This window comes from Hyla sarda, chromosome 5 (genome assembly GCF_029499605.1).
Source record: "Hyla sarda isolate aHylSar1 chromosome 5, aHylSar1.hap1, whole genome shotgun sequence".
In the NCBI taxonomy this organism is placed as follows: Eukaryota; Metazoa; Chordata; class Amphibia; order Anura; family Hylidae; genus Hyla; species Hyla sarda.
In genome coordinates, this window is record NC_079193.1 from 254,289,872 (window position 1) to 254,313,075 (window position 23,204).

At 41.9% G+C, this 23,204-nt stretch overlaps 1 protein-coding gene across 3 annotated transcripts in view; it reads left to right on the plus strand.

Annotated features, from left to right (window-relative positions):
* FAM210A (family with sequence similarity 210 member A) overlaps positions 1-22,974 on the plus strand; it is a 68,811-nt gene extending 45,837 nt beyond the window's left edge. For all 3 annotated transcript variants that reach the window (XM_056521500.1, XM_056521502.1, XM_056521501.1), the window contains exon 5: positions 21,941-22,974. In XM_056521500.1, the coding sequence (XP_056377475.1) occupies positions 21,941-22,210 (270 nt within the window). In that variant the 3' untranslated portion in view covers positions 22,211-22,974. The remainder of the gene's footprint in view (positions 1-21,940) is intronic.
* Positions 22,975-23,204: the final 230 nt, after the last annotated feature.

Genomic DNA, 23,204 nt, shown 5'->3' on the forward strand with positions numbered 1-23,204 from the left:
GTCAGCCTCTTCCCAGACGGAAAATGCTGCTTACAGACAATGATAGTCTCATTCAACTGTGAGCAAATGGAAACTTTTAGCTTCTTTTTAAATGAACGTCTTCACCAGAGGTTCCATGAGCTGTAAACTTGGACTGCAGTTGGTATTCGAGGGACATGTCACCAAAAGAAATCTCCAATGTGTTTAAAGTCATCTACAATGAATGTAACAGCACAAGAACTTTATAGACCTCAATGTAAAACGTACCCTTAAATATTAGGTAGTAATAATACACATCTGCCTGTCTTTTTGTTTGGCAGAAAATAATGAAATTGAAGGAGACTTATCATTCTTATCAAACATATGGCTTTTATATGACAATTTTTTAAAACTTTTGCTTACATGCGACCTATTTATCACTTACAAAAGCATTTTTTAAAGCAGAAAGGTTTTCCCTTATGTCAATAGCCGAAGTTCTTTATCAACCCCTTGCTAGAGAGTGACGGGGAGGGGGGCGTAACTCATTGGGTGACACCCTGACTGGCCTTCCTGGCACTAAATTGCTGCACTCCAACTATTCCGCAACAACCCATCCACCCTCCTCAGAAATTTAAAAATATTAAAAACATACTATGCCACACCATTAATATCCGTACTCTGGAGGCTTTTTTGTTTTAATTTTGAGCCCGCATTTTGTGATGTTGGTGGGCGGAGTCTCACGTTGCTGAGGCCGGAGTTTACGTCAGTTAGAAAGACAGCGCAGCACCAACAGGCACAAAAACAATAGTGAAGCCACAAAAAAACAAAAACCATCTCTGTACGTTACCCACCCCAAAATGTACATGAAGCTGTATTACTATGGATGTTTGGTTTTTTTTAGTGCCACATATGGGTTATTTGCATAGTCTATAAAAATTCTTACACAATTATTTTGTGCCTTATTCTATTTTAGCACTACGTGTCCTAAAATTATCAAGGTGTGCAGTGTGTATTTTCAACCTTAAAATTAATAGTTATAAGTTATATAATTATAATTTTTTCTATAATTAACATTAATGTAGCAGCTTTGTTTCATGATGCAGAACCAGAACAGTTGCTAAAGTGGGTGTCAATTTCCTTTTCTGCAGACGTATGATTTCTGTAAGCCAGGTTGGACCTGGAATACACATGCGACTTTTAAATGGAGATGCAACTTTTTTTTCTTCATGAATAGCGACGATCGCATGTGATAAATACATGACCACTGCAAAGTATTAAAAAAAAATTACTAGGTGAACAGATTTCAGAAATGTGCTTTGGAATAAGCAAAAATCTAAAAGCTGCAGCATGTATAGAAAAGTCGCACGTGCGACTTTTTTTTTGCAAAAAAAAATCTACTACGGAGCTTGATAAATCTCCTTCATTGTGTTTTGTTTTTTTCTTTCCCCTTTAAGCTCCTCTTTAACTTCTGCCAGATTCCCTGCGTTCAGCTTGCAGGTGTGATTATAATCTAGGACACGGGACTAGTCTGGAACTGAGTCGTTTTTGTAGTTGCTTGCAGCTACGATATTCACCGGTTCATGCATGCTTTCCCTTATGTCTAGACGGTTAAGCAGGCTTTTCAGCTTGATCAAAGCTGCTTACCTTTTATAGTGCTTAAATTTGGTACATCCGCTCTGTGTGTTCTGTGCAAAAGTAAAAGTGCTGAAAATGAAGATTAGCTGTTAACTACCAGGGTATAGTCTACTAGATTATACTCTACATGTCCTAGAGTCTGCTGCTAGACATGTATCAAGTAAAGTGTCTATTAAAAGCTGAGCTGGAAAAAATAGCTGTTTTATACCTTTACTATACCACATTCGAAGCCAAACACCATATTGAGAGACATCCAAGCCAGATCTTTTATCTCAGACTAGCGCTACACACAACTTCTACCATGTTACAGAACAGCAGTGGTTCAGACCTTGGAGCCCAAATGTATTATATCTTGCACTTTTGTAGACCAGTGTTTCCCAACCAGTGTGCCTCCAGCTGTTGCAAAACTACAACTCCCAGCATGCCCGGACAGCTAACGACTGTCTGGGCATGCTGGGAGTTGTAGTTTTGCCACAGCTGGAGGCACACTGGTTGGGAAACACTGTTGTAGACAGTTTTAGGGTGCGTTCACACTGCGGAATCTCCTGGTGGACGCCGCCAAAGATACTTCGGCGCTAGGGCCGCGGGGCACTGAGCCGTCGCCATTGACGGCTATGCAGTGCTCGCGGAATCCACCCAAAGAATGAACATGTTCTTTCTTTGCGCAGAACAATTTCAGCAGTGGAATTGTCCGCCGCGGAAATTCCGCAGTGTGAACGGGTCTCGCGGAGACCCATTCACACTAATGTTAAGTTCACACCGTGGAATTCCGCTCGTGGAATTCCTCGGGAATTCCGTAGTGTGAACACACCCTTAAAGGGGTACCAGTTTAAATGGGTACTCCGGTGGAATTATTATTTTTTTGTTTTTGTTTTTGTTTTTTTTTAAATCAATTGGTGCCAGAAAGTTAAACAGATTTGTAAATTACTTCTATATAAAAATTTGGCCTTCCAGTACTTATTAGCAGCTGTATGCTACAGAGGTAAATCTTTTCTTTTTGAATTTCTGCTCTCTGCTGACATCTGATGCCCGTATCAGGAACTGTCCAGAGCAGGAGACAATCCCTATAGCAAACCTATGCTGCTCTGGATAGTTCCTGACACGGACAGAGGTGTCAGCAGAGAGCACTAGGGATGTCCCGATACCATTTATTTTTAAGACCGAGTACCGATACTTTAATTCTAGTACTTTCTGATACCAAGTACGAGTACTTTTATTTTAAAGGACAACTGCAGCGGTATGACACTTATCCCCTATCCACAGGATAGGGGATAAGTGTTTGATTGCGGGGGGTCCGACCGCTTGGACCCCCCGCGAGCTCCCTAACGGGGCGCAGCCATTAGCGCTCATGGTGAGCGCTAAGGCGCGTAGCGTCGACCTAGAGGTCGACGGTGACGCCCTTTGTTCTCCCCGTCCCCATACAGTTCTACGGGGGAGACGGGGAGGCACGAACGCTGCCTCCCCGTCTCTCCCATAGAGATGTATGGAGGAGGCGTGCTGGCTGCAACGTCATGCTGCGGCCGGCACGCCCCCTGCACGGGACAGCCGCGGCCCCGTACAGGAGATCACAGGGGGTCCCAGCGGTTGGACCCCCCGCGATCAAACACTTATCCCCTATCCTGTGGATAGGGGATAAGTGTTAATCACGCTACAGATGTCCTTTAAAGGAAATCTGACACCAGGGTGACCCGTGCTGATATGTGGGTCCTTGTTGTGCGCAATGGAGGCGGCTCCTGTAATATGAGCCAAGATCTCTCTCTTCTCCATTGGACAGAACAGGGAATTTGAATTGGTGGCGAGACCAATGTCTCCGGAGCGATTGTGCTGATGTTCACAAGGTGAGCAGCGATAGAAACCGGGTCACCAGCACTATCTAATACAATAAAAAGAAGAAACAGACAGGCCTCTAGGTATATATAGGTGATGAAATGGATGTGTGTGCAAAATGTGGGCTAGGTGAAGTGAGTGCAAATGTGGTGTGGAAAAATTTATATAAAATATAATAAAAAATATAATAAAGAAATAAGTAAAAAAAAAAGTGAAAATATATAATGTAAAAAAATAGAATGAATGGGTGATATAAAATAGGTGAGTGGTGAATAAGTGACAGGTGAAGAGATATCAAAATGTATAATTTAAATATATAATTAGAAAAGCTGGTTTAAACAAGTATGTTAAAATTTATTAAAATATTTCATAACGTATAAGTCCAAGCAGGGCCCTTGCTGTGGACTGTAAGCATAAATATAAAAATTAAAAAACAGGTATAAGTAGATAGGAATAATAGTACAATAAAAGCATTTATAGTTAATATTGCCACCCATAACTTGGTTGGAAAAGGTATCAGTAGTTTTAGGCAGATAGTGGATAGTTCAATAGTTAGCAGCAAGTTTGTAACAAATGAGCACCGATATTGTAGCAAGTTTGAGACAAGTTTGTATCAAGAGGTTGGTGCTGTGCTCCACTCGCCACACCGCTTGCAGGATTCTCCGGGATGCACAGCACCAACCTCTTGATACAAACTTGCTACAATATCAGTGCTCATTTGTTACAAACTTGCTGCTAACTATTGAACTATCCACTATCTGCCTAAAACTACTGATACCTTGGATTCAATTAATGGCTTTTCCAACCAAATTACAGGTGGCAGTATTAACTATAAATGATTTTATTGTACTATTATTCCTATCTATTTATACCTGTTTTTTAATTGTTATATTAATGCTTACAGTCCACAGCAAGGGTCCTGCTTGGACTTATACGTTATGAAATATTTTTATATTAATAAATTTGAACATACTTGTTTAAACAGGCTTTTCTAATTATATATTTAAATTATACATTTTGATATCTCTTCACCTTTCACATATTCACCACTCACCTATTTTACATCACCCCTTCATTCTATTTTTTTAAATTATATATTTTTTACATGATATATTTTCACTTTTTTTATTTTATTTTTTATTTACTTATTTATTTTTCTTTTATATTTTATGTAAATTTTTCTACACCACATTTGCACTCACTTCACCTAGCCCACATTTTACACACAAATCCATTTCATCACCTATATGTCTGTCTGTTTCTTCTTTTTATTGTATTGTATCTATCGGCACGGAGGGTACGTGTATCACAAGTACCTCGGTATATATTATATAGTGTGAGCCCCCCCCCAACCTTTTAATTTTAATCTACCTATAAATTCAAGTTAGTGCAGGTGACTCTGCTGTAAGATTGCCTTTAATAGTAGCTAGTATGCCCTTGTAGGTAGTATAGATAGTTGCAGACATTAGTAGCAGCCCCCCTGTAGATCGTAGCCCCTCCTTGTAGATAGCACCCCCCCCCCCCCCCGTGTCTCCCTTGTAGACAACAGCCCCCCCCCCCTCTTGTAGACAGCGGGCCCCCTCCTTGTAGACAGGAATCCACCCTTGTAGACCGCCCCCACCCCCCGGTTGTAGACAGCAGGCCCCCTCACTTTGTAGACAACAGGAACCCCCCCCCCCCCCCTTTTGTAGACAGCGCTCCCTCTTGTCCCCCTTGTAGGGAGCAGGCCCCATCCCCTTGTAGACAGCAGGCCCCCCCCCCTTGAAGACAGCAGACCCCCCCCCCCCCATTGTCCTCGAGTGTTGCCACTCCGCTGTCCTGTTCTCCCGATCGCATCATGGCATTCTATGGAGGAGCACTTTAATTAGCCGATCGGAGTCAAACGGTGACTACGGTCGGCTCATTTTTTACCCATATCCAGTTTTGTGTCCGGACCTAAAACCGTAGTATACTATGGTTTTCGGTCCGGTCACAAAACTGGATACGGGTCAAAAATGAGCCGACCGGAGTCACAGTTTGACTCCAGTCAGCTCATTAAAGTGAATGGAGTTCAGCGCTGGTTCCGGCACCTGTAGTGTAAAACCGAGATGTGAATGCAGCCTAACTTTCTTGCACCAGTTGATTAAAAAAATGTTTTCCAGTGGAGTACCCCTTTAACGTAGAGCCATCTATTTCCTCCTAGCTCCACTGCATCCATACATTTCAGTACTATGGCTGGGTATTATGACCACTAGTCTGACAACCACAAAATTACTATGTCACAGTAAGGGTATGTTCACAAGGAACACACAGGAACATTTTCAGAGTGTCCGCCTGGTAAATCATGGGCGGACATTTAGCAAATTTGCATGCTCTGTCCACTCTAGAGCCACCTCAGAAATGTGTTGTCTCTATAGAGGGCAATGCATTTCTGAGCAGAATCTGCAGGCACAATGAAAAATGTTAATTGTTTCTTTGGACTATGAAATCAGGATTTCCATGGCAGATGTTTCCGCCCTGTGCATGGTGCAGCAGAATCCCATTTGAAATCAGTGAGACTCTGCTGCAGTGGAATTTCCTAGCAGATATTTCTGTGGAATTCCGCTTGAAAATGTCACTGTGTGCACATAGCCTAAGGTGATCTTTCCTGTGCCACCAGACTTCCTGTGAACTACATTGGGGCATTTATCAATGTTTGCTTATGTATTCCTTTTTTTTGTTATTTTTTTTCTTACAATTTTTCTGCTTATGTGCTACTTATCTATCAACTGGTCTCAGTCTGTTGATAAATTTCTTTCACTTAACCCCTTAAGGACTCAGCCCATTTTGGCCTTAAGGACTCAGACAATTTAATTTTTACGTTTTCATTTTTTCCTCCTCGCCTTCTAAAAATCATAACTCTTTTATATTTTCATCCACAGACTAGTATGAGGGCTTATTTTTTGCGTGACCAGTTGTCCTTTGTAATGACATCACTCATTATATCATAAAATGTATGGCGCAACCAAAAAACACTATTTTTGTGGGGAAATTAAAACGAAAAACGCAATTTTGCTAATTTTGGAAGGTTTTGTTTTCACGCCGTACAATTTCTGGTAAAAATGACATGTGTTCTTTATTCTGAGGGTCAATACGATTAAAATGATACCCATTATTATATACTTTTATATTATTGTTGCGCTTAAAAAAAATCACAAACTTTTTAACCAAATTAGTACGTTTATAATCCCTTTATTTTGATGACCTATAACTTTTTTATTTTTCCGTATAAGTGTCAGTATGGGGGCTCATTTTATGCGCCATGATCTGTACTTTTTTTTGATACCACATTTGTATATAAAAAACTTTTAATACATTTTTTATAATTTTTTTTAATAAAATGTATTAAAAAAGTAGGAATTTTGGACTTTTTAAAAATTTTTTCGTTCACGCCGTTCACCGTACGGGATCATTAACATTTTATTTTAATAGTTCGGACATTTACGCACGCGGCGATACCAAATATGTCTATAAAAAATGTTTTTTACGCTTTTTGGGGGTAAAATAGGAAAAAACGGACGTTTTACTTTTTTATTGGGGGAGGGGATTTTTCACTTTTTTTTTACTTTTACTTTTACATTTTTTTACATTTTTTTTTACACTTGAATAGTCCCCATAGGGGACTATTCATAGCAATACCATGATTGCTAATACTGATCTGTTCTATGTATAGGACATAGAACAGATCAGTGTTATCGGTCATCTCCTGCTCTGGTCTGCTCGATCACAGACCAGAGCAGGAGACGCCGGGAGCCGCACGGAGGAAGGTGAGGGGACCTCCGTGCGGCGTTATGAATGATCGGATCCCCGCAGCAGCGCTGCGGGCGATCCGATCGTTCATTTTAATCGCGAACTCCCGCAGATGCCGGGATCTGTATTGATCCCGGCACCTGAGGGGTTAATGGCGGACGCCCGCGAGATCGCGGGCGTCGGCCATTGCCGGCGGGTCCCTGGCTGCGATTAGCAGCCGGGATCAGCCGCGCATGACACGGGCATCGCTCCGATGCCCGCGGTTATGCTTAGGACGTAAATGTACGTCCTGGTGCGTTAAGTACCACCTCACCAGGACGTACATTTACGTCCTGCGTCCTTAAGGGGTTAAGCATTTTTTTTTTTTGCTTTGGTAGTGGCTTTTTCTGCTCAGTGTCTGAGCTGGAGTAAATTTAGTATTTTTTTTTTCATGCGATACAACTTTTTTGCGTCTTTCGCAAAAGATAAATCTCTGACCACTGCACAATCAAAAAGTCGCGACTTTTTTGCGACAATTTTAAGCAACAAAATCCTACTAAATGATTTGATAAATGTCCCCCGTGATGATTACTTTATCACCTATCAGATCCCTCTCGGCTCCATCTTCCTTGTTCATCTCCATATAGACTGTAGCTAAGAGACAAAGAGCTCAGGGACAATAAGGAAGTCTATCCGCTGATCAGCTGCAGTTATATAACTAAATACCCGACTGCCTCCTGTGTGCGGATTGTGAAGTGATTCCTAACACTACTCTCTCCTGTGTGTAAGAGCTGACAGATGTGATACAGCTGCTGCTAAATCACATACAGTGATCCCTCAACTTACAATGGCCTCAACATACAATAGTTTCAACATACAATGGTCTTTTCTCGACCATTGTAACTTGAAACCTGACTCCACATACAATGTACAGACAGTCAAGATCTGTGAAACGTGTCAATGGCTTGAAGAACTGCCCAATCAGAATGGGCATTTCACTGGTAAAACCCCTGTATTACTGAAGCGTATGCACTGACTGGTGTCTGGTAGCGCCCCCTACAGTACAGGTAGGTATTACATGTTCTGTACACTTTACCTGTACCAGGGTTAGCTGCTCATTTGGACACCAGGTGAGGGTGGCTCCATGTTACTTTTTTAGGACATTGTGTGTATTGTAAAGGACCCCGAAGAAGATCCTGTCCTCTGCATAGACCAGTGTTTCCCAATCAGCGTGCCCCAATCTGTTGCAAAACTACAACTCCCAGCATGCCCGGACAGCCTTTGGCTGTCCGGGCATGCTGGGAATTGTAGTTTTACACCAACTGTAGGCTCCCTGCTTGGGAAACACTGACATAGACAGTGATTACAGCTCCCAGCAGATCTTTCTTACTTTTATATGTAAGGATTTGCTTTATCTGTATTAGTTATCTACTTATTTATCTTTAATCCTCACTTTTTCCTATTTTTGGATGACATTTTGGTGCCTTTAGAACCAATTACCAGGTTTCCATAGAGTTCTGGTCTCAACATACAATGGTTTCAACATACAATGGTCGTCCTGGAACCAATTAATATTGTAACTTGAGGGACCACTGAACAATGTAATACTCTACAGTGTGAGTGGAAAGAAGATCAATGTCACTTACTGCACTTTTAGATGTAACTCAGAGCTAATGCCGTGATAATACTCTGCCCCCACACCCTGCAAACCCAGGGGAATCATGGGAAGTTCAGCTTGCACTAGGAAACCATGTTAGAGAAGATTTAGGAATCAAGATGGCAAACAATCCATGACAATCCATTAAAACAGGTGAACACGAAGCTACACAATAGCCTGTACTTTATTATGTAAGATTACCCTATACTGCACTACATAAGTAAAACATGAGATTGGGAAAACCCCTTTTAAAGGGAATCTCTCATTACTTTAATGCACCAGGACTGGCCTTTTAAATGGAATCTGTCAGCAGCATCACTCAGCACGCCTGGTAGTATAGGTGGCGCTGATCTGAATGGTCTTTGCCTTCGCCTAGGTGCTGCTATTCATGAGGTGTCCTCACGAATTATAATATGTAAATGAAGGTCTCACTAGCACCGAGGTACACGGGTTCTTCTTCCCGGACGGTATTGTGCCTCACACCACCTAATGAATATTTACGCTCTTCCTCTTCTACATGTAACTGCTATGGGCTGAGATCCTGGAATCCAGGTGTCCTGGGAGCTGCCATTAATCGTTAATCCCAGCTCCATTGCATTGATACACGTTGAGCCTTTACTTATGGTCAGCTGTGTCATGTGATCCCAGTCTGACCATCAGTTTAGAGCCACAGCTAGAAATACACGGTAGACTGCAGTGTTATATAGGGGACCAGACTTTCTACTTTATTGTATTAATTTCTATAGATCTAACCTATTCCATAGGACTGTACAGAGATTATACATTGGTCACTGTCCCCAATAGGCTCAGTCTAACCTCAAAGTAGTCAGGACCCATCGTAGCTAGGCAACCATGTGCTAAGATTCTACACCCTTTCTGGAAAGCCTGATGCATCATGGGAATTGTAGGAACCACATCATTAAGGAAGAAGGAATTAGGATGGCCATAAATGGCTCACCTAAAAACAATTATACACGAGCCTCCATGTTATGCTATTCTTTAATAGCCTACGCTTTTTTATTTTTGGGGGTGGGGTTCCTGGGCTGAAAAAGTTAGTACTAGCTTATTATGTCTGCAATGTGTGTGTTATGTGTTTACAATGGTTATCTTGTGACTGGATTTTTTTTAATACATCATGTTTAATCTGTCACAATACGTCTCTGTTAAGCTTCTTCTGACTAACATCCTGCTGCAGGATTTCTGACAGAGGACGTGATTATTTTCCCTTGGCTCTACACAAGATACTTGGATACCTTGATAATTAGGCCTTTGTGGTAAAGGGACGATACAGCAACAGTGTCCTTTAATGAAGGGAAGATGTCAACTTTTTTCTTGCCAGTAACTATGTTTACTGCCATGAAAGAAATGTTTATTTTTATTTTTAAAAATTTCATGGGAAACTCTGGTGACTGTCATGTCTGTAGGATGAATATTAGTTCTAGCTGTTGTATCCATTTTTTTTTTTTTTTTTTAAATAAATAAAAATACTCAAGGAGCAATAGATCAATGTCAAAGAACAGATCTATGAGATTTATGTTTATGATTTTGTTATGAAATACACCTTTTGTTATGAAATTTGCCTTAAAATGTACGGCAAAATAAAATAAATGTTCTTTGGGGGGGATTGCGGAAAAAAAACACAATTTTGCAACTTTTGAATGGGGTTTCATTTTTACAGAGTGCATTTTATGGTAAAACTGACATATTATATCTATTCTATCGGTCAAAAAGATTAAAATGATACCCATATACCCATTATTAGAAATATGCAGACATCAAAAATAGGTGTGGCCCAAATTGGGGGGAAAAAGTAGTAAAGAAAGAAGAAAAAAATCCTCTAAAAAGAAATTAACACCTAATAATGAAAAATGCTACTAAACTCATAGTCAATTGAAAAACCATAAAGAAATGGAGCCATTCAAAGATAATATTACAAATATACTTTATTGAAGAAATACACAATCATAAAAATGAGGACTCACACCACAGATGGGGGACAAAAAAACAGCAAGGGTGACCCCCCCCCCCCCCACACACTAGGACTACAAAAGCTACATGAGAAAAAGTTATAACAAACACATACTTATGCACTGCTCCCAGGCCCTCGTGTATGTGTTTGTTTGTTATAACTTTTTCTCGTGTAGCTTTTGTAGTCCTAGTGGGACACTATTGCACTTCATCTTTATTTATATATATATATATATATATATTATTATATATTTTGCCATCATTGCTATGCATGCCCTGCCTCATTAGCTCCCTTCTGCGCTCTGGGGGGCACCCTTGCCGTTTTATGTCCTCCATCTGTGGTGTGAGTCCTCATTTTTATGATTGTGTATTTCTTCAATAAAGTATATTTGTAATATTATCTTTGGCTCAATTTCTATATGGTTTTTCCATATACCCATTATGTCTGTCTTGCGCTGTGTAGTTTTTATGGGTACCACTGAATGTGACTTTTTGATCACCTTTTATTCTATTTTTATGTTTTAAACAGTGAAGCTTTATTGAAAAAGCAGATTACAGGAGTCAGAGCAATAAGAAAATCAATACCCTAATATGGATAAACATAACAGTAAATATACAATAAGGTACAATATAATAGCATTCACAAGGCAATAGACAAGCAAAAGGTCCTAGGTGCTCCAGCAGTTTTAATATGATATACAGTGGCGGACATCAGGACCATGGGGGAGGATATCCGTGGGGCTCAGACCCGATAAAAACGGTCAACTGTATCACCCTGATGGCATTGAGCTTTTGATGGAGTAAATCTGCATGAGGACAGCATCAAACAAACGTGTAGGTTTCCTCCCCTGCACAGTGAGGGGGATACCAGCTGCCAGGAGAATATACTACGCCAATCTAAAAAGGCAATTGGGCATACGGAATGGTTTGGTACCAGGAAGCATAATAAAGGGTCCATAGCGAATATGCACATAGTAGTCCTCTCATCCAAAGACACATGTCCAAAAAGCCACCATAACAGGACAACTCCACTACGTATGAACATAATAAGCTCTATGTAAAATTATTAGGGATTCAACTAGGGATTTTTATTCCATTTTTGTCTGGGATGTGATGTGACCAAAATAATCAATTTTGGACTTTGGTAGTGTTTTGCATTCAGGCTGTTCTTCGTATGGAATCAGTGATGTTATATTTTAGTAATTCGACCGGTTCCGCATGCGACCAATAATACATTTTATAAATTTTTTGGTTTAAATGGGCACTGTCATCAACTTTATTTTTGGATATGTTGTAGTACTTATGTACTACAACATATCTCTAATATACTTCTATTATTTTTATGTGGTTAAATTATTTTATTTTGCTCTGTAAATCCAGCCATTAGGGGTCTCATTCCTAGTGGCCGGCTGCAGCCTGCTGTGACCTTATGTGGTCTGAATTCAGTCAGTCTACGCTCGCTCCCTGCCTGTCAGTCAGACAGGCAGGAGCGAGCGCTGTGAACGCTTGGGCTCACTGGCCTCATGCGTCGGCTGTCCCCGCCCCCGGCATGTACAGTCTGGAGGCAGCGCGCGCACTGATTTTCAGTGCTGCGCTAATGCTCTAGGACTGTACATGTCCTGTACAGGTAAGTCTCATCTGAGGTCTTATTTCACATATTATATTTTGTTTCGGTCTCTGGTCTCGGCGGTGTAGAATAGCACGGCAGGTGGGCGATGCTCCTATACTACTCCTCCCTGGATAACACTACACTGCTAAACAGGGAGAAGGAGAACCTGGAGCAGCCTGCCGTGCTATTGGCCGCTCATCTATGCGCACCTCTGACGGGAGCGCAGCATAGATGAGATAAGGGACGTTGCTCCTGCTGGGGAAGTCTGCCTGGTAAGTGAGCACACTACCAGGTAGACAAAAAGACATTTCTAAGGTAGTTTAAAAAAAAAAAACTGTTAAAGGCAGGGAGGGGTTAAGGGATAGATGGGCAATAGGCAGGGACAGAATTTTTTTTTTTTCTTTTTTACATTGTGGGAACTACTCTACTACTTTAAGAATCTGAAAAGGGGGAAGTAAATTTACATTTTTATTAAGGGGTGGGCTTTTTTATATTTTAAACATGTTTTTATTTTCTTTACACTTTTAATTCCCCATAGGGAACTTTTATGAGCCATCATTAGATTGCTAATGCTGAACAATGCCACACATAGCATAGTGATATCCAGTAGGCTCTAGAAGAAGATCACAAAGTGGACAGCACGGAGGCCTTTAAAAAGGCTTCTGGCTGCTATGAAATCTAATCAGCTCCTGCAATCACACTCTGGGGTGCCGTTCAGAGGGGTGACACACTGCTCCTGTCACAAACCTTTCAAATGATGCGATTCCAGAGGTTAAAGACAGACATCATCATGATGCCTGTGTTTGCTGCTGATAGCACCATCTATGAAGCAAGCAGAGCTCCTGTGCTAATTTCATAGCCTTACTGCACTGCATGGTGTACATGAACGGCAGGGTGCGCCAAGTACCAGCCGGCCATGGTGTTCATGTATGTCAGATGTTGCCAAGGGATTAAATCTAATTCTTGCTTCATAGGTAAAAAAAAAAATGTTCTACAGCCTCAACAGCTTGCTGTGGGAGCTCTGCTGTTTCTATACACTTGTATTGCAGCTTGTGTGATTTTCTCCTGCAAAATGCCTTTTGTGTGCTTTCCTCCCTATCTACAGCCTGTGTGAGCTGCCCTCCAAGGATTCTTTCCCATCTTTTAATATTTTAAGCTGTTGCATAACCCCCTCCCTGCTGCTGTCTCTAACAGTGATTGAGCAGAAAGGTTGTTTGTCGGACTTATCTTTTTTTTTTTGCAATGACCGCTAAGTGGTAGGAAAATTTTTATGAAGATGATTTAGAAACTTGCCTCATTGTGCATTCAGATCTAATGCTCAGGTATGAGTTGCCTTTGAGATATCCAGAGGGAGGGACATTTTGGCCATTGCACAGTATGTAAAAAAAAAAAGAAAAACATTTTACTTACATCCAGCATTCCCACAGTGCCTTTGGTGTCCTGCTCCGGTTCCCTGCCAGGGTCCTTCATGTCCAGAATCGTGATGCTTGAGCTTGGAGTGACATCGAGGTCCAAAGTGTCATACTGCCTCTCAGCCAATCCCTGGCCATGGCACCCTGACTGCGGCAATTTCCCACCTCGGCCAAGGATTGGTTGAGGGGCAGTATTACACTCTGGGCATCGATGTCACGATTTTTGACATTAATAGGATCGTGGCTAGGGACCAGAGTGGGACCTCAGAGGTACCACGGGAAAGCTTGAGGTAAAGTTTGTTTTTGTTGTTGAGATATATATATATATATATATATATATATATATATATATATATAGATATAGATATAGATATAGATATATAAATAAAATATATACTGTGCAATGGCCAAAGGACCCACATGCTGGATAACGACTTTAAGGATTCAGCACATGGTATGAAGATTAGGAACCATATATCTGTGATCCTTATCTCTTTGCATATTGTGAACATTCCATGCAAGGTTAATTTTGCATACTACTGCTACAAATCGTGGCCTGACAAATGGGTCTGATCACGCAAACTAATGGCATCATAAGAACAAGTTCTGTACCATGGTAAAGCAATATAAAGTTTAAGGGGGAGATTTATCAAAACCTGTGCAAAGGAAAAGTTGCTCAGTTGCCCAGGTGCAACCAATCAGATCGCTTCTTTCATTTTGCAGAGTCCTTGTTATAAATGAAAGAAGCAAGCTGGTTGGTTGCTATGGGCAACTGGGCAACTTTTCCTCGGGACAGGTTTTGATACATCTCCCCCTAAAAGTTTCTGTTAACAGTTAATAGTTTTTGATATTGATGTACAAGCCTTAGAATAGAATTTCACTCTATTTTTTTTATTTTATTTGAAGAGATTTTACAATAGAAATTGACCCCTACATAGAGGGGCACAACAAATGAACATTCTCCAAAAGATAGAAATACAATAGGAAAAGGTACAGCCTTAAAGGTGGTCATACACTTTCAATAGCCAAACAATCTTTCGGCCAACACTGTGAGGTACTGTGGCCAGATAACTCTGTGGTGGCTGCTGAACCCTCCCATAAGTGTGGTGGGACAATTGAAACCAAACATGCCCAACCCTTTATCTGTGGAGAGTTGGGAGGCCGCCATACACTTTAGGCAGTCAACCTGTCGGCAGGTTCGGCTGACTTTTGTCTAATGTGTATGGGTACCTTTTTAGGACATCATTCTGTATGATTTATTTTCATACAAATCAGTAATGGCAAGTTTGGAGAATATGGTGGACTGTCAGATCTTCCATGTACCTCAGATCTTCTACGTTCTTTACCCCAAATCACTGAGAATGCAGGTTAGGTTTTCTACTTCGAGAAAGAATACACGCCCTGACTGCGTTCACAAAGTGTAAGGTGTCATCAAACAGTGTTCTGAATCTTGAAGGAAACTGATGAGGGAGCGAAGAGGGCAAATTATGTAACCGATTCATTCTCCAGAAGCATACTGGACAGAGATTTAAGGAGTCCGCTAGGGTGGAGAGGGAGGGGAAACTCCCATTACAATACAGAAATTTAGGTGCACTACTGTGTCAGATGTATACAATGACATTGACTAATCCCTCAACACTGATGTTAAAATTGAGACATTCGCCAGTGTATCCTTATATTAAGGACACACCAGAGCCCGCACACCAACGCCAAAGTTTATCAGATGGCACGGGACCTAACGCTAACCTACCTGTGCGTGAAAAGCAAAAACCAGGGGCCAGTGGGCAATTACAGAAGCATTAGGCCGACATGCAGCCTGCTCCCAGTTCCCTCCAGCGTGACTAAGCACACATACAATGGAAGGGGGGAGAGAGGCTACAAGCCCCACCCAAGTTGGCTGATATAGGTGCATGGCCTCACAGGTGCAACCTTAATGCTGCCTGGAAAATGTTCAAGGCGCGTTAACACATGGAGTTTACACACCTCCAAGTATAAATTTTCAAACAACAACAAAAAACGTGGTCTCAAATGGCTGGAGGTGCTCAACCCCAAATGCAGTTGTGCATTTATACTGGGGGAGCAGATCCTGCCCTTGTAGTCCATTGCTAGGGGTGATCCCCAGCATAAAAATGCATACAATGGAGGATGCCTGCAGTGGGCTACAAGTGCTGAGGGATTAGCCAATGTCATTGTATACATCTACCTCAGTAGTGCACCTAAATTTCTGTATTGTATTATTCTAATTGTTACACATCCACACCGTTTATCTGGTGTAGGATTCTATTGTGGCACTTGTAGTCCACTGCAGGCATCCTCCATTGTATGCATTTTTATGCTGGGGACCACCCCTAGCAACAGACTACAAGGGCAGGATCTGCTCCCCCAGCATAAATGCACAACCGCATTTGGGGTTGAGCACCTCCAGCCATTTGAGACCACGTTTTTTGTTGTTGTTTGAAACTCCCATTAATAAGGAAAGTCTTGGCCTTCCCAGACTGAAACTGTTGTTCAGATCGTGTCATTAAAGGGGTATTCCACTGCTCAGCGTTTGGAACAAACTGTTCTGAATGCTGTAGCCGGCGCCGGGAGCTCGTGATGCTATGCCCCGCCCCTTATGTCACACCCCACCCCCTCCATGCAAGTCTATGGGAGGGGGCATGACAGCCACCATGCCCCCTCCCATAGACTTGCATGGAGGGGGCATGATGTCAAGAGGGGGCAGGGCTATGATGTCACGAGCTCCCTGCGCCGGATACAGCGTTTGGAACAGTTTGTACCAAACACTGAGCAGCGGAGAGTACCCCTTTATGGCCTGGGGTTTTTAAGCAAGAAAACAGTGGAGAGCAGCATGAAGGAAGGTCTTGGGATAGAACTTTGTCACAAGTTTTTATGGTTGGGTGGATCGCAGGGTGGGTCCTGTTTTGAAATAACAGTGACTATTTAAATATTGAGCACTGAACCATGTGAAGATTCTTTCAAGTCAGGTTTTTAATATTTTACCAACGGGAATCCAGTCTTCATAATCTCTACCAATGATGGGGCCATGGCTTTCATGCGAGAACATAGGCCCAGATTTATGAACCTGCCTGAAACAAAAACACAGTTTAGCTTTCATATCTTAATTAGCGTAAAATAAAAGCTTAAAGTGTACCTGTCAGATCCCACAAAAAAACTAAACTGTTATGTTACTCAGTACCTCATCTTGATCATGTACATGTAATTTTTATGTATCTATCACAATATTTCTAAAAAATAAATAGCATATTAACAGTGCTTAATATCTTTTCCATCTTGTCAAAGGGAGAGAGCGTGTCCCTCTCTTGCCTGCAATGTGATGACTCCTCCCCCTCCCTCTGCTGACTAGCTGCTCTCGGGAGCCAGGCAACCCTGCATTGTAACCCTTTCCTCTCAGGATTTTTGCTGTACACTCACAGACATACACACACACAATGATTATCGGAGATTGCCTGTACTCTACCACCAAAGACAAGATGGTGAGTGTAGAACATCTTCCTATGTCATTCATGTGTGTCATGCATAGGCAGTCCTATAATGCTGGGACTTGTAGTTTTGGAATAGTTGGAGGTACAGTGTTTGGGTAACTCTTTTTTGCAGCAGTGTTTCCTACAGCTTTTGCAAAACTACAACTCCCAGCATGCCCAGACATCCTTTGACTGTCCAGGCATGCTTGGAGATTTAGTTTTGCAACAGCTGGAGGCACATGTTTGGTAAAACTCTGTGTTACAGCAGTGTTGCTGCAGGCTGTGTTCCTCCTGCAGCCTTGTCAATCGCATGTCCATGACCGTTGGACACACTCAGGCTGCTGTGTGACTCATCAGTGTCCCAGGAGGTATGGGGACCCCCCCCTAGTGTGGGATTTTCAAGTTTTCTTTAACAAAATTTGATTTTTATTTTTATTTTAAGTATATTATAAAAACTATTGTTTTGCCAAGATGTACAACAATGTATCTGACAGTGCCAATTTTACTGTTATTGGCTGCTATGGGAAAAACCAGAAAGTTTTGGTTTCAGGCAGATTGATAAATCTTTGCTTACACAGGCATAATGATTTATGTGCACAAGCAGATGTGCTGACACTGCAGCTACACCCAAATACACTTGAACAGGACTGAGCTGCAGTATTAAGTTCAGCTACAACTGTATGTATAAGGCTGTGTCTGTATAAATATAGAAGGAGCTGCTTCTTCATTGTGCTGGTCAGTGGGGAGGCCCAGAAGTAGGAGCCCTGTATGATCGAATATTGATGGCCACCCTCTTTAACAACTACAGTTTACTTTACTCCAGAGAGTTTTTCCATTAGCTGAACTAGGGTTGGCTATCAAATTACTATTTACTATATTATTCGAGTTAGAAGCATTAGATCTTGCCATATATAACGCTTGGCAACACATAATACAGTATATGTTAAAATCTTTATACCTACTATCCCGTAGGATGTTTTTGCCCGCAAAATGGTGAGGATATGAAGTTTCCTTAAGTACTCCCCTGGGGGGGAGCTATACTTAGTCCCGGAGCTCTGGCCATAGTGACGCCACATCTTCGGGGTTGGTGGCTCATCAGAAGGAGCAGAGCGGTGGCGCAGGACATCATTCACGCTGAGGGGCGTCCCTACGACCAGAGCGACGGTACTAGGAAAGTATAGCTCCCTGTCCAGGGGACTACTTACGGGGAGGCAGGGATGACTTACAAAATTCATATCCTTACCATCCCTAGGGGCAGAAATGTTCTCCGGGGATGGTGAGGATGACGATTTTACCATATACTGTATAATGCTTGGCAAGCATTATATATGGTAAAGTCTACTGCTTGATTCCCTTTTAGTATTATTAATAAACCATGTGATGTCCATTTATTTTATTTATAGTCAAAGGATTTGTAGATAAAGGTAAATATTTCCACTGCCACAATGGATTTGTATACGTTTACGTCTCCTACTGATTGTTACTGCCAAAGCAGATGGCCTGTCAAACCCTACAATCCATAATGTGCATAAGTTACAAGATGACTTGGATAGACTAAGTGTCTGGGCATCCACTTGGCAAATGAGGTTCAATGTGGATAAATGTAAAGTTATGCATCTGGGTACTAATAACCTGCATGCATCGTATGTCTTAGGGGGGATTAAACTGGCAGAGTCACTGGTAGAGAAGGATCTGGGTGTACTTGTAGATCACAGACTACAGAATAGCATGCAATGTCAGGCTGCTGCTTCCAAAGCCGGCAGGATATTGTCATGTATCAAAAGAGGCATGGACTCAAGGGACAGGGACATAATACTCCCCCTTTATAAAGCATTGGTACGGCCTCACCTGGAATATGCTGTTCAGTTTTGGTCACCTGTCCATAAAAGGGACACTGCGGAGTTGGAAAGGGTGCAGAGACGCGCGACTAAACTAATATGGGGCATGGAACATCTTAGCTATGAGGAGCGATTAAAGGAGTTACAATTGTTTAGTCTTGAGAAGAGACGTTTAAGGGGGGATATGATAAACGTATATAAGTATATTAATGGCCCATACAAAAAATATGGAGAAAAACTGTTCCAGGTTAAACCCCCCCAAAGGACGAGGGGGCACTCCCTCCGTCTGGAGAAAAAAAAGTTTAGTCTCAAGGGGCGACACGCCTTCTTTACCGTGAGGACTGTGAATTTATGGAACGGTCTACCTCAGGAACTGGTCACAGCAGGAACAACTAACAGCTTTAAAACAGGATTAGATACATTCCTGGAACAAAATAAGATTAATGCTTATGAAGAAATATAAAATCTCATCCCTTCCCCAATATCGCGCCACACCCCTACCCCTTAATTCCCTGGTTGAACTTGATGGACATATGTCTTTTTTCGACCGTACTAACTATGTAACTATGTAACTATGATCCAGCTTACAGTGCAGAACCTGTCAATCCCAAAACCGCTACAAATAGACCTACGAAAGACTGACACTCGACTTATCCAACACAATGCTTTATTGGTTACAAAATCATTACATAAGAGAAGCCCTCCATTTCTAAAATGACCCACCCTTAAAATAAACCAACCCCAAAACAAAAAAGGTGTGGGGCACCCACAAGAATACCCACAGCATAATCTGTCAACAAATAGGCGTCATGCTATCTGCCTATTTTCTACATGGTATTATGCCATAATCTCATCATATAGTCATATTTACCTGATTGGAACATACTGTGGACAATGTAAATGCACCAACCACCATTTCAACACGTTCCAACTCTTGTCAGGAAAATTGAAACATGTAGAAGTGGTGATGGGATCCATTCACAGAGTCCACAGTATGTCCCAAGTAGCTACAGGGCAGTACCCCAAATACACCTCCAAAACGACCATGCTAAAAATAAGGCTGAGGTTAAAGGTAATGGACAAGCATGTTTTTAGATGTAATCCCTATGGATTATCTGTTGGGCATCCTCAGATCGGAAGGTGGGGGAGCACAAGGTCTCGAACATCCACCAGCTCTGTGATGTCTTTGTTGAAGAGGACTCCAGTGGCAACCAGTAAAGCTCTGGTAAATTCCATACCCAAGAGGCTTAAGGCAGTACTGGAAATTATTGGTGGCCACACAAAAATATTGACACTTTGGGCACAATTTGGACATTTCCACTTAGGGGTTTACTCACTTTTGTTGCCAAGGTATAAGTATTAATGGCTGTGCCGCAGCAACATCAACCCCATAAGCCTTTATAGCAAGGAAGATCCTAGTGTAGTCACTGGACTATAACCTTCTTTGACAAAGCAATATAATCGCAGGCAGCAAGGAATCCTTTGGCGGGCTGCATGCGGGATGTGGTAAAAGCATGGTCTAAAGCTTCCCTGGGCATATGGAAAAAAATGCATTTCTAGGTTATTTGGAAATATTCTTGTGGAAAACAGAGCATGGTGATTGATTGATTGATTATTGGTGTTTTGAACATTCTTTTACATGGTGGGAATGTGGTTCATACATTGAAGTATTAGCCCAAATTACTGCACAGTATAGATCCAGTCAGTTTGCTACTTGCTTTTTGTACTTTACATCACTTTATTTTGTTTAAGGCGTCTTTTATGCCTTTAACCTACTTGTAGATTAGTGCAGCTATGACCTGCAAGCATGTCCATCTGAGTGTATTCTTGCTTAATACATGGCCCATCTATCTACTATTATCCATTCAACACTACTGGATATTTGAACTTCATCCTAAGAGATCAGTGTTTTGTGACAACAGCGGGAAGATTAGGATTGACAGTTGTGTTAATCGGGCACAAAGAGCATTCTTATCGTCTTTTTTTTTTTTTTCCTGAGTATCTCTATAGGAATCAATGTCTTCTATTTTCCATTTTGTTTTCATTCTAGAATGTAAGAAAACAATGAAAATTACATGGGTGCGAAGTCATTCTTGCACACCATTCACACTTCTACTTTATGTAGTATAGTGACTTGTGTAGTTTGTTCTCCAGTGATGCAAACTGCGTTTTATTTTTCCATTGGTTCAATTTAAAGGTGTTCTCCGGTGCTTAAACATCTTATCCCCTATCCAAAGGATAAGGGATAAGATGCCTGATCGCAGGAGTCCCGCAGCTGGGGACCCCCGGGATCATGCACGTGGCACCCCGTTTGTAATCAGTGCCCGGAGCGTGTTTGCTCCGGGTCTGATTAAGGTCGACCGCAGGGCGGGCGGCGTGTGACGTCACGCCTCCACCCCCTTGTGACATCACGCTCCGCCCCTCAATGCAAGCCTACGGGAGGGGGCGTGATAGCTATATCGCCCCCTCCTGTCGGCTTGCATTGAGGGGCAGAGCGTGACGTCACACGGGGGTGGAGGCGTGACGTCACACACCGCCGGCCCTGCGGTCGCCGGTAATCAGTCCCGGAGAGAACGCGCTCCGGGCACTGATTACAAACGGGGTGCCGCGTGCATGATCCCGCGATCAGGCATCTTATCCCCTATCCTTTGGATAGGGGATAAGATGTTTAAGCACCGGAGTACCCCTTTAATGGTCTTTTGTTTAATGCAGGAGGAACACTGTGTTGGTTGAATTGTATAAACAGTGCAAATGTAGGTAAAAGTGCAGAAATCACTAATCAATATCTTTTTATTTATTTTTTTCAGATTGCAACCCCAGTCCGATATACTGTAACATTAGGAGGGACTTCTATTAGTGTTAAATATCTCCGGAAATATGGTTACTTGTCCACTCCACCATTGGTAAAAGACTATATACAGGACAAAATGGAGGAGACAAAAGGACGTTTTAGTGAGAAAATGGAAGTAACAAGAGACATGATCAGTGAAAAGATGGAAGAAACAAAAGATAGACTCTCTGAAAAGCTACAAGAAACCAAAGAATCTTTGACTTTTAGGAAAAAGAAGGAGGAATGAAATGGTGTCATGTAAACAATTCCTGGAATTGTGCACAGAAAACTGCATTGGTTTTTATCCAGTCTTGCTATTTGACATTTGCATAGAGTTGCTGTACAAGACCTCATTCCTAGAAATCATATATATTACATGTTAACCTTGTCTATGGCTTTTGCAGTTATTGGCACGTCTTAATATCAGTGTAGACGTAATATTAGAAGCTTTTCATTGAAATCCAGTATAAATGTTTAATGTCTCATTCTGCATCAAGTTGTAATACCACTGCAGGTGAGCTTCTAAAATATTCCTTTATGTCCGCCCTGACTATAAATGTGGATCATGGTTTCTACTGTATGCAGAGAAAAAAAGGTTTCTTCTCTTCAAGTTAAAGGGGTACTCTGCCATCTCATCTCCTATCCAAATGATAGGAGATAAGATGTCTGATCGCTAAGGTCCCACAGCTGGGACACCCACGATCTCTGTGTAGCACCTGGCGTTTGTTTAGAATGCTGAGTGCGGGCAGTGGGGGGGGGGGTGGGGGGTGTTAAGTCACGTCACACCACGCCCTCTCAATGAAAATCTATGGGAGGGGACGTGGCTGCCGCTATGCCCCCTCCCATAGACTTGCATTGAGGGGGCGTGCATATGACATCACGAGGGGCATGGTTGTGACGACCCCGCCGCCCGCTCCAAGTGTTCAGAACAAAATGTTCCCAACGATGGGGCAGCAGAGTACCCCTTTTAAAGGGGTATTCCCGGGGAAAACCTTTTTTTTTTTTTTTTTTTTTTTTTTAAATCAACTGGTGCCAGAAAGTTAAACAGATTTGTAAAACACTTTTATGAAAAAAATCTTAATCCTTCCAGTACTTTTTAGGGGCTGTATACTAAAGAGAAATCCCCAAAAAAAAATAGATTTCCTCTGATGTACTGACCACAGTGCTCTCTGCTGACCTCTGCTGTCCTCTGCTGTCCATTTTAGGGACTGTCCAAAGTAGGAGAAAATCCCCATAGCAAA